The sequence below is a fragment of the Patiria miniata genome, unplaced genomic scaffold, assembly GCF_015706575.1.
Source record: "Patiria miniata isolate m_02_andy unplaced genomic scaffold, ASM1570657v1 HiC_scaffold_8, whole genome shotgun sequence".
NCBI classification, from domain to species: domain Eukaryota; kingdom Metazoa; phylum Echinodermata; class Asteroidea; order Valvatida; family Asterinidae; genus Patiria; species Patiria miniata.
This window is the reverse complement of record NW_024037075.1, coordinates 1,773,954-1,790,448: the sequence shown is the minus strand read 5'-3', so window position 1 is coordinate 1,790,448 and position 16,495 is coordinate 1,773,954. Positions and strand designations below refer to the sequence as shown.

Sequence of the window (16,495 nt, the reverse complement as noted above, 5' to 3'; positions counted from 1 at the left end):
ATATATTGTCAAAGTAATCGATCTGTATAAATTCCGTTTAAAAAAGATGTAATTAATAGATCGGCATTGAAGGGAAAAATGAGCCACTGAAAGGATCTTAAGTCTGCCACAGGCGAAAACAAGTTGTTTTAAAGAGCTATACTAAACAATATTAACGATCGACCAAATGTTTTTTTTTATTTGTCAAGTGCCACAGTGAATTTTATACGCTACATGTAAAACATACATTATAGGATCGTGACGGCTTGTTCTTTACAGTTTCATAAAAAATAACTCAGCCAATCAATTATTTTCCTTGACAATAACAACGACGATAGTTCCTCAAACGATTCCCATTGTGTTTTGATTGACTCGATTAATCCCGTGGTGATCCTTACAAAAATTGGATAGATTGTTCACGGTTGATCCCTACACGCGAGGTTGAATATAATACATGTAATAACCGTTCCGTTGATTGGAACGGTATCGTTAATCTGGCAACGCGAAAGTCTCAGTGGCAGTCCGTTTGTAAGGCAATGCCCTGCAGTAGCTACCGGAGTCACGTGAAATTGCAAACCCCGAAGCAATTTGTTAAAAATAAACGGTCAACCACGGTCATGGCTACTAGATAAGGGTTGTCCATTTTTCGAATAATTTAGTATTCGATTACTCGAAACTGCGTTTTATCGAATGTTCGGGACAGCCGAAGGCTATGTTGTTTTCCTCGGGAATTTGTAGAGTTATGATTAAGAAGCGATGATTACTTTTTTTGACGAAGATATCGGAATATTTGTGTTTGTTATTCCTGAAAACCTTTTATCACATATTCATAAATAACTAAGACAGTTTACCCATCCATCAGTATTGGTCGAGAGCCCGTCACGTGGCCGGTTTTAAACGGTTGATAAAGACACGGCTGGTTGGTCTTAAACACTTTTCCAGCGTCACATGGAATTTTGACTATGAAATCCGGTCCCAGCACTTTTTTTTGGTTGAACGTTCACCATCCTCACGTAGGCATGCTCAATACTACCAGTGAGTCAGTATTTCATAGCCCTAAATTCACACTACACCGGTACATCGGCACTGTGTGCCACATCACGCAGTACGCGCGACGCTCGCGTCAATCTCCATAGGCCATGTAAGGAGTTGTTTACCAGAGAGCCTTACAGTAGGGGTGTTTTGTTGATCGAAACCGTTGAAAATATAAATCTTTTGACTTGTTTTGATTTTTGCACCTAAAAGTTTTGATTTTTTTACCGAAAAGGTATTTTGAAAGGGAATAAATATTATGTGCTTGGTCAGTAGTAAACACAATGTTTAAACCGGTTGGAGTCTGAATGCTGATAATTACTAATTATCAGCATCCAGACTCCAACCGGTCTTAAACATACGTTTAGTGTTTAAAACCTCCGGAGCACACATTTATTCCCTTGGGGTCATTCTTACCTTATTAAATGTAACAATATCGCAACTGCAATGTGGATGTCCACTTTAAAATATATATCAAGTATTAACCACCTAACATGGAATCCTGTAATAATATCCACTACATCGAAGAACACTTTGATCTATCAAGTTTCTGGCTAAAGATTTTGTGTTTGACATTCTTGCAAGTTATAGAGCACAGCTTTAAAATCGACGTGCGTTAATAATGCAGAATACTCACTAAATGTGCTTGTGCGAGAGGTGAGCTATGGCTCAGTTCAATTTTGATCCATGAATATGTTAATGAGAAAATAGGACAGTTTAAAATACAGTAAATAGACCGCTTTTGGGTCCGCTTTTTCTATTGAAGGAGTCTATTTGGCGGCTGGTGTTCAGAGTTTCTGAGTGTCTTCTGTCGTGTAGCCTGGGTTCACTTGGGAGCTTGAGGGGACTGTTGATTTGTACCGCTGGCTGGACCCACCTCTGGGAATTTTGCGACACCTTATCATGTGCCCGAAAGCCTCTTTGAAATCTGGATGCGAGGTGGCGTAGATGAATGGGTTGACGCAGCTGTTTCCGAACAAGATCATACCTGCCCAGGGGGTAAGACGGTAGGTCCAGTCCGCGGAAACTATGATGGCCGTGAAGTAAGGCGTGAGGCAGAGGATGAACGCCAAGACGATGTACAACAGGTTTTTGGTAACGTCTAGTTGTCTCTTCCACAGCTTTCTTCTCATGGCGCGGTTGGCACCTCCGCCGCTGACTTTCTCCGAGATGGACGGAGCGTCAGCACGTGTCATCTTACGCGATGTCTTGAAGACGTAACAGAAGATGGACGCGTAGCAGACCACGATGACGGTCAGCTGAATCGGGTAGTAGAGCACCGTGATCAGCATGTTGTAGTAGAACGAGTATGGGTTGGACCTGTCCCAGGTACAGGTAGAGTAAAGCTTCTCGTAGCCCAGTTCACCGAAGTCTGTCAGGACAGGCGTCAGGGCAGAGCAGATCGGTATAGTCCAGCAGAAGATGACCATCAGGGCGAGCTTACGGGTGGTGTAAATGCGACGGGTGGTGAAGCGAGACTTGGTGATGCCCACCCAACGGTTGACGGCGATCAGAGCAAGGCTGTTGACACTGCCGCCGAAGGTAATGACGATGACGAATCCTGCCATGGCGCAGATCCATCTCGCGTTCGGTATTGGCCAGTCGTCACCACCCAGGATCGCCACAGCCTGCCACGGCATGAACAGACAAGTCACCATGTCGCAGATGGCTAGATTGACGACAAACACGTTGGTTGTCGTCCGAAGCTTCTTGGACAATGCAACAGCGACGACGACAAAACTGTTACCGACGGCGCCCAGGACGGCAGCGGTGAAAAACACGGACGATATAATTTGTCTCTCGAAGAAATATCGGTAGACGAGAATGTCATTCTCCGAACCTTCGTAGTAATCTGACGAGCTGTCCTCTCCTGAATTGGCCGGTGTACAGTTAGTGAAATTTTCCATTATGTGTGTGTGTTAGATTGAGGTTGATAAAGACAGATTCAATGCAATAAGTATTAAAAGCAAACATTCATTATGAGCAAACATCCATCATGAAGCATTCACAAAGAAGCAATTTTCTGAGGACTGACAGTCAAATCGTCAGTACAACTTGTTGGTCAGTTAAACAAAATCTGTTCCCGCACATCGGATCTCGAAAAGAGAAATCGTTTCCTTTTCCTTTCCGATTTGACTCGGGCGTTTCTTGTATTTTGAAGAAGTTCCTTGTCGACAATACCCCTTCTCTGGCTTTCCTTTTATTTTCTGCAGCTCCTCGCTCGACGAAGATGCATTTCGTTGAAGAGACGATTATAAGTACCACAAATATTTACATGTACCACCGTCTGATCAGTGAAGTATAGCTGCAACAAAATGATAGACATTCACTCGATGCAGCGTGATCTTAAACCTTGAACGTTAAAATCCTCCGTAAGTGTTAAGATTATATAGAAAGGAACTGCGGTGAAAAGATGCTATTCAAATCCTTTTCCGCTTGGACTTGTATCGATGCAATCTTCGCGTGTTGATGAGGAGCACCTCCACCTATTGATGGAGATCATCTGCAAAAATCCCCCAGAAGTGCTTCCTCTTATAAGATTCGTAAGCGATCTGGTCTGCGCACGATGGGCTTGTTGATTTGACGCAGACAGGCGAACGTAATGGGCGACCTTATGATATATTGACGTATCGCAGCACTTATTGCATGATTGTCTCCAAGGTGCTTCAGTGCGCATGCGTTGTAGGTTGCTGGAAGGAAAACTCGAAAATACCACAAATAACGTAGAAATTGCACTCACGGGAAGACTTTTTTACATAGCATGTATAGGTACTGCAAAGAGGCAATTCAGAGCAAGATGATAATGAGCATAGAATCGATACCGACTTCAGTGCCGATTGCGCGTCAACGCCTGTACATGTTGTCTACAAATCTTCACCCATTGGTGAAGATTTGATTAATTACACATGCAAGTCGGGTTTACTCAACTGAACTCATTGTTTATAAAGGTACATACGGCAACCTTGAAGAAGGGGAAGTTGGTATACTGGATTTTAAAGGGAGGTGTTTTCCCTAATAACTGATTGTGAGTAAATCCATTGCTTTGGAAAAATCATAATTTTGCTGAAATAATGCGGGAAAAACACTGGAAACATGGTAAAACTGTCTTTTGATCAGATGTGTGCATCACTAATCACAATCACATTTAAGTGACGGCAGCATTTCACAGAAACCGTGCTCCCGGGTTGGACTTCCTTTTGTTCCTTTTTTTCCCATCATTGACTCAAAAACTGAAGCACCTCTTCAATTGCAAACGTAACGGTGTCCGCGATTATGAAAAGGTGGGATCAGTGAAATAATTTACACTCTTACATCCGACCTTGTGGCGTGTCCTTAATTTCTCTCAATGACTTCCGTATTGATATAAGAGGCGCACTGATCAATATTGCCATCGTAACGGAGATTGGTTACCTAATAATCTATTTTCTGAGTATGGCGATCAAGTATCTGGGAGTATACCAAAAGTATCAAATTTCCCTTGAGTTAATTGCATATGACCCATAACAAGCACAGCAGCTTTGGATCGAGGCTATCAAGAATGAAACCATTTTGATTAAATTTAATCATGCAAATGTATTAGTAATGTTATCACAGCAAAAAAGTACCATAGGAGATATTTTCTAGAAAAATTATCATACAACGGAGAGACACTGGTCGTTATTGAAATATTTTAGAGTCTCCTTATGTTTTAAATACCATTTCTAGAACAACTTTTATTTTCGGAAGGTGGTTGAAAACGATTCCGTCGGTCGAGATTAGCTCAAGTTTGGGCAGTGGGAGTATTTTCAAATGAGGTTATGGGAAATTGTTCTATAATGTCCCCATGAGGTAGCCTTTTTGACAATGTCCCCCTAAGATACCACTTTTTTGGTAATTTCCAAAACTCATGTCAACAAACTTTTATAATTTTGTTTTGAAAGCACGACAACACTTGCCCAGGGACGTTGCTCTGATGAAACGTATCGGAAATTCAACCAAAAAAATTATGAGACATTAGCCATCAGCCTGTCTTTAAAAGCAAGTTTCTCACATCTTCGATATCTGAAACGATCATGCAATGTATTTTTAATACAATGCTTGGAAATACACATTTTTGTCCTATTTAACCTAATTTTCAAGTGGTGGTTCCTTTTAGTTTTTTTATTCTAATGTGAATTTTTTTTTTCAATGAGCAATTTTTTTGGGGTTCATAATTTGAGCACAAAACCCCTAAACTGAAGTGTCTTCTTGAAATGACATCACAGCAATAGCGTCCTCAGTTGTCCGGAAAAGCATGGAAAATGTTGAATGCTTAAAGCAAAGTGCTTTCAATTTAAGAGGAGGAGAACGCTGCACGGAATATGTTCCTCAGAAATACTCATTGCGTGGACCCTTTAATCGTCATTTTACGGTCAGGGATAATCGAGCAGGGAGTGTCCTCAATTTTTAATCACCTTTTGCATGCCCCAAGCAATAGGCAAGAGGATGTGAACCAAACCGTTACGATTACTTCTAGTTGCGGAAAACAGTTCTCGTAAAGATTAAATGTAAACATTAAAGTTGTAGACTGCACAGTGTGATGTACAGTGTGAAAAACCAGCAGAAAACCCAAACAGTGCCCCCTATATTATAATGAATTTCTGCAGGTAACGTTTTCCAAATCTAGGACATGAAAGCCCAATTAATAAGCCTTTCTTTTAGTGAAGGAATCATTCCAATCGCACATGTACTTTTCTAATTGTGGAATTTTGAACACAAACACTGTTTTTTTTAACCTTGTCGACGGATCCCATTGAGGTACGTGATATTTCAGTAAAAATGAAACCATGTCGTATCCTGAAAATACATCAGAGTTATCCCAAAAGTCTCCGGGGTGGCCAAGTAGAAGGCAGGGCAAGACTTTAAACTCTTGACATTGTAAAATATGATATTTTAACATTGGAATCAACATGTTTTGCCAGTTATCATGGTTATGAGAGTGTTCTGATGTATTTGTTTTGGTATATGAATAGTTTTCGTTTTGCTGAAATATCACCTATTACCTCTATTGTGATCCGTGGACAGGGTAAAAAAAAAACGATCTCTGTGTTCAAAACTCCATAACTGGAAAAGTACGTAAGCGATTTGGAATGATTCTTTCACTAACAGAAAGCTTATGAATGGGCTTTCATATCTTAAAGATATGAAAGCCCATTCATATCTTAGATCTGGAAAGCGCTACATACAGAACGTCTTGAAAAAAATTGGGGCACCATTTGAATTTCCCCTTTTTTACTCACCCTGTATTATGTCGTATACGAATTTACACTGCAGAGGAAAACAAATTGATTTCAGTACATGTACATGCATTCAGCCACACACAACGCTGTTCGTATATCATGCAAGGTTCAGAACCTCGTAAATTTAATCAGCTTTTTCTCCGGCAAGATTGAAATACCTGTTGAACAGATATATACAGGATCCGGTACTCGATTTAATTGACGACCTTCGCTGGGTATCAATTTAGACCCGTTTGTTTGCATTTCAAACAAAATCTTAAGGGATTGCGAACGCGCTCAGTAAACCTCCGCGGTGTCCGCGCTATATGACACAGCATCTTGCAGGGAGCGAGGCGAGACCAATTAATTAATTGCGTGCTGCGTTCAATCAGCGCTACAGCATGAATGTAAACTGTACGGCAATAACCTATTAATGAAATATTTTTACTGCATATTTACTGAGTTATTCATTATGTACATTCATTTTCAATAATCACTTCGACATATTGTCACGGGTCGTGAAAAAGGTTACAAAACCTATTTTAAAATCCATTATACCGTGCAATAGGTGAAGCAGTAAATATAAAAAGTAAATAAACCAATTCATTGTTGTTGTTATTGGTTATTTTTTGGTAGCATATGTATTCCAGGCTACTTTAAAATGTTTATAATTCGAATTCACCGTTTCTAATATTCAAATTCGTCCATGACCATTGATTTAGTGCTCTTCCAATGTTAAACATCGTCTTTTGTCAGACAAAAAAATTCAGTTCAAGCAAATTCAAACAATGAGCACACGTTTTCGCGCCGGAATATTGCATTTCGTCTCGTCTACGCCAAACCTTGTTATTCAGAAATAAAATTCGTTTAATTGATATTTATCAGACGAATTCGATCTCTGAATGATGCCATTCAGCAACAGCTTGGACGAACTTGATCTGTAATGACGAATATTCTAAACCTATTGACTAAAGAGTAAAGGACTAAAGATTAAAAAAAAATGGTAAATGAATGAATTGGTTTTCTTAAAGCATGTGACATTTTTCGTGGTCGAAGTTGATTGATAGAGCTGGTGAATTTGAATGGACAATGTTTTAAAATAGTCGGGCAAACCTATATTATATCTCGAGTATTGTGGTTTTTTCCCTTTTTTTATTAAGCTTTCTATGTAGAGGTTTCATGGTGCCACGTCATTAACCCCGACCGTGGGGTCCAATTTGGGTCACTCTATAAATTTGGGGTCCACTTTTTTCCCGTCCCTGTTACATCTGACATCTATGATTGTATAATTCTGACGCACTCCTTAATGCAGTCATCCTCCAAGAGTGATTATGAATAGCAAACTACCTACCCAACAAATAAACAATCATTTGAAGTCATTCTTAATGATGCTTGAATGGCAAATTACAAAGTACCAAGGTAACAGGGACGGGAAAAATGCCACACTTTGGACCCCAAATTTTTAGAAAGACCCATTTAGCAATGATTAACCAACTCCATAGTTCACATGGGGAGCATATACAGCCCAATCCATCCACTTCCAAAGACTTACATGGTTCACCACTTTAGAAATAATCTTTAGTTTGTTTCCCTTTATACTTAATATCTGAATATTCGATTATCCACCGAATATTCACGGAATATTCGAATGACCATTTTGCTAAATAGAATATCCGCAAAATGCGAGCCGTCCCAGGAAGATGACAGAAACATCCTTTTTTGTGGACACTTAATACACATGAATTCAGAGCTTCCGATAGGAAAAAGGCTTATATTAGGCCAAATGTGCTTCTTTTGAAATCAGTCAAATTTGAATTTAAGCCAGTCATCTTGAGAAAAAAAATAGATCGACACGAACTTGATATTCATAAAAACGTTTTTTCCTCGATGTAAATGTTCGAGCAGATCCATTTGATCAAATGTTTAAATAATTGATTACAAATGTATTCGAAAATGCACAACACTATTTTTAACTCATAAATTTTTCATCGCCTTTTTTAATGCCGTGATGATATGTTGTACATCGTTCATTGTTATAATTCTTTTTCATTCCGCCAACAAACGAAACAAGTGCAATTCCAAAATAATTATATATCATAATGTATACTAAAACTGACATTAAATATTCCAAACCGGTCAGGGTAAGCAAATGTTTACTTAAACACTGTTGCCTAAAGCCTGCCTATCCATGCTCGAAATGTCAACACAATATATATATATGATCGTTAACAATCAGCAGTATTTTATTATAATACGCATATCATTGCTTTATAGTGGCATTGAATTATTGAGATTAATAATTCATATTGTATAAGCGAAAGTAGCGCAATTTTGTTCTCTGTGAGCATTGTTTCTCCCTGTTGCCAAACAGAACATATCACGCTTGATTTAACCCATTCTTGCTCTAATTAATGGACCTCGATGATGTTTATTCAGGGTGTAAGACAAACAACATGTTTTGCAAATGAAAGCTCGCCTCCTTCCAAGTACCAATACTATAAAAAACGATTGATTTCAGTACCATCATGCATACAAGTCAAGTCATATATAACCTTACATCATACATCAACAAATGAAGTGGTGTTACGTCATTGATAATTGACGTATGACTAAGACAGCTACAATTGCGTTCATATGAGAGATGCATCTGGATCTAGGAATAATTGGGTGATTCGTAGTTCGTATTGTGTTCGTTGGTTTGTCATCTTTTTAATTATGAAGCCCTATATATTGTTTTCTATGGAACTGAAGTCTCTGGGGTTTCCCGTGTTTGAATTGTAGTTGTTTTGGTTCCATGTCCTTCTACAACAGCGCTTCGGGGCAATTGGCCCCGAAAGGTTTGGTTATTGTGCGAGTTCATTACGACTTAATATTAGTAATATTATTGTGTATAGACTTATTATAGATAGACTTAATGTTTTTAAAACGAGGTATGAGGATGACACCATGCGAAAGAAATGTCTGAAGTACTTTGTGGTGAATCTTTTGCTGATGTCTAAGACATAAAAGATACTATATATTACATACAGAGTGAGTCAGAATGATCTGGAACCAAATTAAAGTAAATATTTAAAATTTGGCAATTGTCAAGACAAGTGCAAATGAGATATATTAGGCCTATATAGGCGGTATCTGGTACATATTTGGTAAAAATTTCATGTATATCATTATACCATTTTGAAAATTTATTGAAATCGCGTGCTAATGTGACTGTATTGTTTGAAATGCAGCACGTCATTACGCGATTTCGATAAATTTGTTGATCCATGGCGGAACCGTGGTCAGAGTTAGCATGTGTTCTTTGGTAGCGCTTTTCTTCAAAATGGTACAGTGAATATACATTAAACTTTCATTAAATATGACCAAAATACCAGCCTAAAACATATTTCATTTTTATGTTTGATAATTGCTACAAATGTTCAATATTTTCCTTAATTTAGTTCCAAATCATTCTGCCTCACCCTGTATAATGCGGATACATGCTCGCAGGAAAATGCTGGTGAATTAAATATTAATGCTTCGTTTTTTCCTTTCTTCCTGTTCGCTTATTTATTTATTTTTTTACTAAACCTACCTAGTTGGATCTAACAATTTCCACATTAAATAGAGTCACATTGCCAATAGTTTGCCGGATTAAATACAAATTTTGTATAAACAAACAATTTTAATACTACATGTACTTATTGATGATGTTTTGAAAAGGTACGGGTAAAAGTCGATGCTGTCCTCTTAACACCTGAGATCGGTCCGGATGTTTGATTACAAAATCCAAATAACTCCAGCTGTTGAAACCGTCTACGTACTTGAAATGGGAAGCGATAGGTTTGATATGCAAACAAGTCGGCGAGACATAGCCCTGGCCAATTGACTGTAGCGTGCGTCGGTATACTACAAAAGCACAGGGTCTGATATACTGACATTTCGCTGTACTAATGCACACACTGATAGTCACGGACTAATCTATTATCTTGCATTTGGTGGGAAGGTTATTCCTACAGTGGCATTATGAATACGTAGTATTAACCTTTGTTATTTCCGAACAGCAATCAATCAATTAGAGAGTCATATAGAACATAGAATGCGAAAATTATACTGCACGTACCTTATATAATACAAAAACTGTAGTTCATTACCATTTCAGCGTGAGATCCAAATAGTGTTCAGTTTGGTATGGGTTCTCGTCACCCATGTTGTGATTGGGGGCCTTGTTTGCAACCCTTTTTTAAAACACAAATTTAGTATTAAGACAGAAGTAAAACTGCATTCGTGAATTAGATTTTCTTCCTCAACAAAGAATTGTAAAAGTTAATTACTGTTTACAGAAATAAAAGTTCTCAATGAGTTGAAGTCAAACCAACATAAATATTTCGGGTTTTTTCTCTTTCCACCTGTTACTCGACTTGTCCCCCGTTTCGATAAGACACCAGCCCGTCTCGTGATTATTCGCAACACGAGTTTCTTGCCAAATGGACTCTCAACCATTCAACCCTCAGAATCAATCATATCCATTTTGCCGATAAAGTGACCATCTAGGGAAACAGAGAGAGAGCGGTGTGTTTGAAAATAAAAAAAAAGACTTCCGCCAGAGAACCAGACTGATGTACTTGCTGCAGAGACTGTGAGAGTCCTTGAATCATGCTGCACTGCGCCTTAATTGCAACCTTCGAGGCACTCCATCATAATACACCTCACTCCAAGGGTTACCGAATTCAATGGACTGATGTCAGATTGGTTGCTGTTCCATTAACTAACTGCACTTCGAAAAACGCTCCTTGAAGTTTGAATGTTTTATTTTTAAGTGGGTGTGATTTTGCTTGAGTATATTGGCATCACTTGGCGTTTGCTCATTTTGAACACGAGGCCATGTTAGGGATTCCATCGCAAGGTCATCCCATGTCAGGTCACAAGTGAATTCACAAGTCCGGTCCTAAGTAGCAGGAGATGAACAGGAATGTCTTCGTCGCAGTTCATTTGAATCCTTGATTTTTAACTTGACATGTGATGACTGTACGACACCGTGTATAATGAGGTGCATTTCCATATAGGGAGTTTAAGTTCAGGGCTAAGATAAAAAGCCCCGTAGTCCAATTTAACTAAAAACCCATTATTCCTGTTTGATGCCCCCCTGACATTAGGCCGAGAACCGCACATGACACATGGAAGAAAGTGCGTATATTCCTTATAAATAATCGTTTCATGCAGGATGTTTCGGTTTGCGAGTAAAACATTAGTTATTGTCCCTTCTCATCTACATTACGTGTTTTTTGCGATTTGGATTATTATTCAATTATCTTGGTTGTAAGCACTGGTGAACCCATGGTGCCAACGGTGGCGATGACCCCCCCCCCCCCCCCCCCCGTCCCCAACTGAAATGACAACGTTGCGTATCCCAAGCCATTAGCTACACATCCGTTTTAGTTTTATATGTGATATTGCATCTGAATATGGCACACGATAATATGAAATTTATATACTTAATACCCTCCTTTTTTGAAGAAAAAAAAATACTCGAGCCCTCTTGGCCACCCGAAATTTGATTCAGGATCCACCCTTAGTCATAAGGCGCACAGCATTTCAAAGTTCTTCATACACCTCTTGTAAACATGCTCTCTAAAAATATCTTCCGCAGAAAAATAATAAGCACATCAGTTTGGACGGGAACGCGTGCATTGTAAGCGTGTTATCATGTTCTCCAGGGGCGGATCCAGGAATTTTTGCAGGAGGTCATCAGCAAAAAAATCTATGTAGACAGGTTTTGTCTCTGGACACTTGGTCTCCGAAAACTTCAATCAGGGCGCTGTTCAAATCCGACGAATATTAACTATATTACAGAATACTGTACAAATATCCCCAACCAATCTGGCTCTAACCGTATTTTTGTGCACAGGAAAACATTATAACCAGGATATATTTTTTTTGGGGGGGGGGTTCGCATTTTTTTAATGAATTTCTATAAAAAAAAGTTTTGACCCCCAACCCTGCCCCCCCCCCCCCCCGATCCGCGCCTGTTCTCCCATGGAGGAATAAATCCATGGTTCTCCCGATTGAAAGGAACTTGTTTTGATATGCGTGATTTTGCATGATTCTTGTGAGGATGCAACGGGCGTCGTAAATGCTATGTCGTGTGGAAGAACAAAAGCTTGTGCCTTACACGCGCAGGGCTGTTCTCGCTATATATCAGGACTCTTGAATACAGATCGATCAACATTGTCCTTGGCGTGTGCATGTGCAATCAAGCTGACCATATGATATCGACCTAATAACTGAGCAGTGTCTCCTTTGCCATTTCCAAAACCTAGCCCCGTCTCCGACCTCGGTTTTAGGCAAAAGTTCCACGATTTCACGCCCGAGACCATCCGAGACGTAGGGGAGTCGGGTTGGCGTAGCGGTGCTTTCCTCGCCTTCCACCGCTGTGGCCCTGGTTCGAATCCTGCCTGGGCCAATGTGGTTTGGGTTTTCTGTCCCTCTTTGATTCAGATGGTTTTCCCCAGAATGTTCTTCTAAGTTTTTCCTCCCAACTCTAAAAACTGAAAAAAAAAACCATTCATTGTCTCGTCTCTACATATTTCTTCAGGCTTGCGAGCTACAGTGCCTAGGGCACTTTTGAGGAATCTTGGTTTCATTACCACAAATAAATAATAAAAAACAATGACGACTATTGCTCATCACGAGTCTTTATAATGTAACATTAAAATAATCTTCAAGCGCAGGCCTTTTTTTGTAAGCGTTTGATTTACTTCAAGCGTAAATTGGTTCTTGTGTCAGAAGCGTAATCCAAAGCCGAAGAGAATCCACGATTTGGAAATTGGACCAGATTTATCGCGATTTGCATGGAAGACCCAACAGAGGGCGCTCACTGCAAATCGTTACTTTGTGGTGGGTGTGTTGTAATATCAGATTGGCAATGTCGTGTGAAATAATTATGATAATACTTCAATGGGGTAGCCAATTGATGGCGCACTTCGATGCCTCTCGGCTGCTCCATGGCCATCTCGGCCTGCCGGTGCCCAAGTCCGACTTCATGCACATAAACCCTTCATGCCCATATCGGCCACCACCGTCCAATATCCACAGTTTTGCATTTTCCTTGTATCGGTGTTGATGTCAAATTTTGGAGGAATTCATGCGATTGCAGTTTGTGTCTTCCACCCTTCTATGAGAATCCGACCATAGACGTAGGCATATAAGCTAAACTATGGTCCCTAACCAAGAGCGTCGTCAGGATTTGTCTCTTTATTTTATTTTAAAAAAAACCTAAAATCGTCATCGGGCATTACTGTCTGGCCTAAGCGTTTTTTTTCGGGGGCACAGATTAAAAACTTAAAATATTACTTTCGTCCCGTGCGCACGGGGGCGAAGGAAATCAGCAGGGCTCCGTTCCGCACCACACAAAAAATAACCGTGTGCTTCGGGGTACCAATCCACCCAAATTTCGGGCCGAATCGCGGTGCTGAATCGCGCCTGGCTTCGTTGTGGCCGAATCACGGGCTGATTCAGCCACTAGGAACCAGAGCCACAATGTAATCTTGTGGAGATCAATATTATACAATGTACCTTATATCATTATATGCCTAGCTTATGATGTTATAAAACAACAAGTAATATCGCAGACGTTTTTGTTAATTACATTTCGTGGTCGTCAAGAACAGAGCAGGCATTCAATTCCCAATTGAAGAAAAAAGGGACAAGAATCCTTTGGCAGTTTTATTCTTAAATTGTTGTAAAAAGAAACTTTGTTGTTAAACATTCATGCAATTTCATTGCGCAGTCTCGTAAACGGGAAACAAAGCCAACGGAAGACAATGACGCTGATCAATTAGGAGTGTCTTTTTTAATTACATCTACACAGGCTTTCGTTTTTTCTGTACATGAAATTTGACGAGGTGTTACGAAATGGCGGGGACATACATTGAAGGTGCGTAATGTCAACAATTTCCGCCGTTGGCCAACTCGACCGAGCAACTGTGATTGCTTTTACCATAATGGTATCATGAAACTGAATCCAAGTGTACGCATTGCCTGTTGGCATTTTCTCGATGAATGTCGACCGAATTGACCAAGAAATGTCTTCACGGTAATCAATCAATTACGAGCAGGGTACAAAAAGATGTCACTTAATAAAGATCTTCCTTGCTCTTCGTTCATTGAAATAGCACATGCGTAGTACCAAAAATAGCCACCATTACTAGCTGATTGGTCTCTCGGTCAAATTGCAATTTAACACCAATTTCATCGGTACTTTGCGATTACGTTCCGCCCTGAGTCTACCGTCCTGATCCCTAGCAATTACAGGGTACACTCTCTCAGGAACGACCCGTGTCTATAAAGGGAGTGCAACAGCAAATCCAGGTTGAAGTTTCCAGACGGCACTGCGACAGCTGCCTTTCATCATTAAACACGAGTTACTTACAGACGGTTTCACTCTGCAATATCTGGTAATCCTGGCGAATATTAAGTGAACCAGCGTCATTCGGCTATATTAAAGTCGTGCAGGTGGCAGGACCTGTGGAACGTGGGGAACACTGAATTCGAGGCAGGTGTTTTAGTGTAAAACAGAATCTTCTTTTGTCCCAGAAAAATTATACTGGAAGACGGTCAAGACTTCTTTTCCGAAGAGGATTGAAGTTTTCACCTCGTTAGAGGTTTGGTACGTTTTTAGATAAAACTTATCGTTCGACGAGTTGAAGTCTGGTTTGTGAAATGCAATTGATCTCATAACTCAACTGATTTTGGACTGAAAGGATACTCGACTCAAAGTATGTCTTCAACCTCGGCACAAGAGATTATGTATAAGAATGATACATCCGACTATGCTGAAGATATAGTTGTTTACGGATATTACTTTGAGAGACAAGTTATATGCGCAGTGCTCATCAGTGGTGGCATCTTCGGAACGATCGGCAACTGCTTCGTCGTCATGGCGGTGAGTTTGTCCAAAAAACTCCAGACAGCCACCAACGTCTTTGTGGTCAATCTGGCCGTTGCCGATGTTATGACATGTCTCATTACACCATGGCAGGCCGTAGCGATCCTGGGAGGGGATGAGTGGCCGATACCGAGGGCGCAATGGGTTTGCACCGTTATTGCCTTCGTAGTTGTTGTCACAATCGGTTGCAGCGTGAACAACCTGGCTCTGATCGCCGTCAACCGTTGGGTGGGCATCACTAAGTCTCGCTTCACCACCCGTCGCATCTACACCGCCCGTAAGCTCGCTTTGATGGTCATCTTCTCCTGGGCTATACCGATCTGCTGCGCCCTGACACCGGTCCTGACGGACCTTGGCGAGCTCGGCTACGAAACGCTTTACAAATCCTGCACCTGGGTTAGATCGAACCCGTACTCATTCTACTACAACATGTTGATCACGGCGATCTACTACCCTATTCAGTTGATTGTAATCATGATCAGCTATTCTTCAATCTTTTGCTATGTCCGAAGGACCTCGCGTAAGATGACACGCGCTGACGCCCCGTCCCTCTCGGGCAAAATCAGCGGTGGAGGAGGCAACCGCGCCATGAGGAGACAGCTGTGGAAGAGACAACTAGACGTCACCAAGAACCTGCTCTACATCGTCTTGGCGTTTCTCATCTGCCTCACGCCTTACTTTGTGTCCATTCTGTCCTCTGCGGCTTGGAGCTACCGTCTTGTTCCTTGGGGAGCCGTCATCTTGTTCTGCAATAGCTGCGCAAACCCTATCATTTACGCAACCTCTCACCCAGGTTTCAAGGAGGCTTTTGGACACATGATCAGGTGTCGGAAGATTCCTGTTGCCAATCCCAGTCAGCGAATAAGGTCAAGTAAGACAGGTGACACACGGGCATAGCGCATAACCCATATGCACAGGTACCGGTATGCAGTGGAAGGCAGGAATATTTGGCAGTCGTGTTTTCTGTCTGTAAATATTAACTGCATTGCAAAAACTGTTTGAGCAATTAACCTCTTGTTTGCTATCAGTTTGTATACATGGTGACAGGGTTCGAAATAAGCGATAGCCCGCTAGTCAAAACAGCGGAGGGTTAGTCAAACTATTCCTTAAGTAGCCCGGCTGGCGAGTCGAAAAAAATTATTGGGATACGGCAAAGATGGAAAAAACAGGAAGAAATAAATCATGAAATTCAGAAAGCAAACCTGTATCGATTTTTGTATAATTTTATCAGCTGTTTTACAGGGTTAAATTATCAGATCTGTTTATTAAAAACACTGACAAAATTGCCTCGGAATTGATGAGAAATTAGTTGGAAATGGGT

The 16,495-nt window shown here is 40.5% G+C and overlaps 2 protein-coding genes across 2 annotated transcripts; one reads left to right on the top strand and one right to left on the bottom strand.

Moving 5' to 3' along the window:
* Positions 1–1,531: 1,531 nt before the first annotated feature.
* LOC119719816 (octopamine receptor 1-like) lies at positions 1,532–2,925 on the bottom strand. The gene has a single exon (XM_038189309.1). It carries the CDS (start codon positions 2,916–2,918, stop codon positions 1,800–1,802), a length of 1,119 nt encoding a protein of 372 aa, XP_038045237.1. The 5' UTR covers positions 2,919–2,925; the 3' UTR covers positions 1,532–1,799.
* A 12,081-nt stretch (positions 2,926–15,006) lies between these two features.
* Positions 15,007–16,071, top strand: LOC119719271 (melanopsin-A-like). The gene has a single exon (XM_038188655.1). It carries the CDS (start codon positions 15,007–15,009, stop codon positions 16,069–16,071), a length of 1,065 nt encoding a protein of 354 aa, XP_038044583.1.
* Positions 16,072–16,495: the final 424 nt, after the last annotated feature.

Coding starts and splice junctions, on each gene's coding strand:
- LOC119719816 (XM_038189309.1), bottom strand. CDS start 2,918: ATGGAAAATTTCACTAACTGTACACCGGCCAATTCAGGAGAGGACAGC.
- LOC119719271 (XM_038188655.1), top strand. CDS start 15,007: ATGTCTTCAACCTCGGCACAAGAGATTATGTATAAGAATGATACATCC.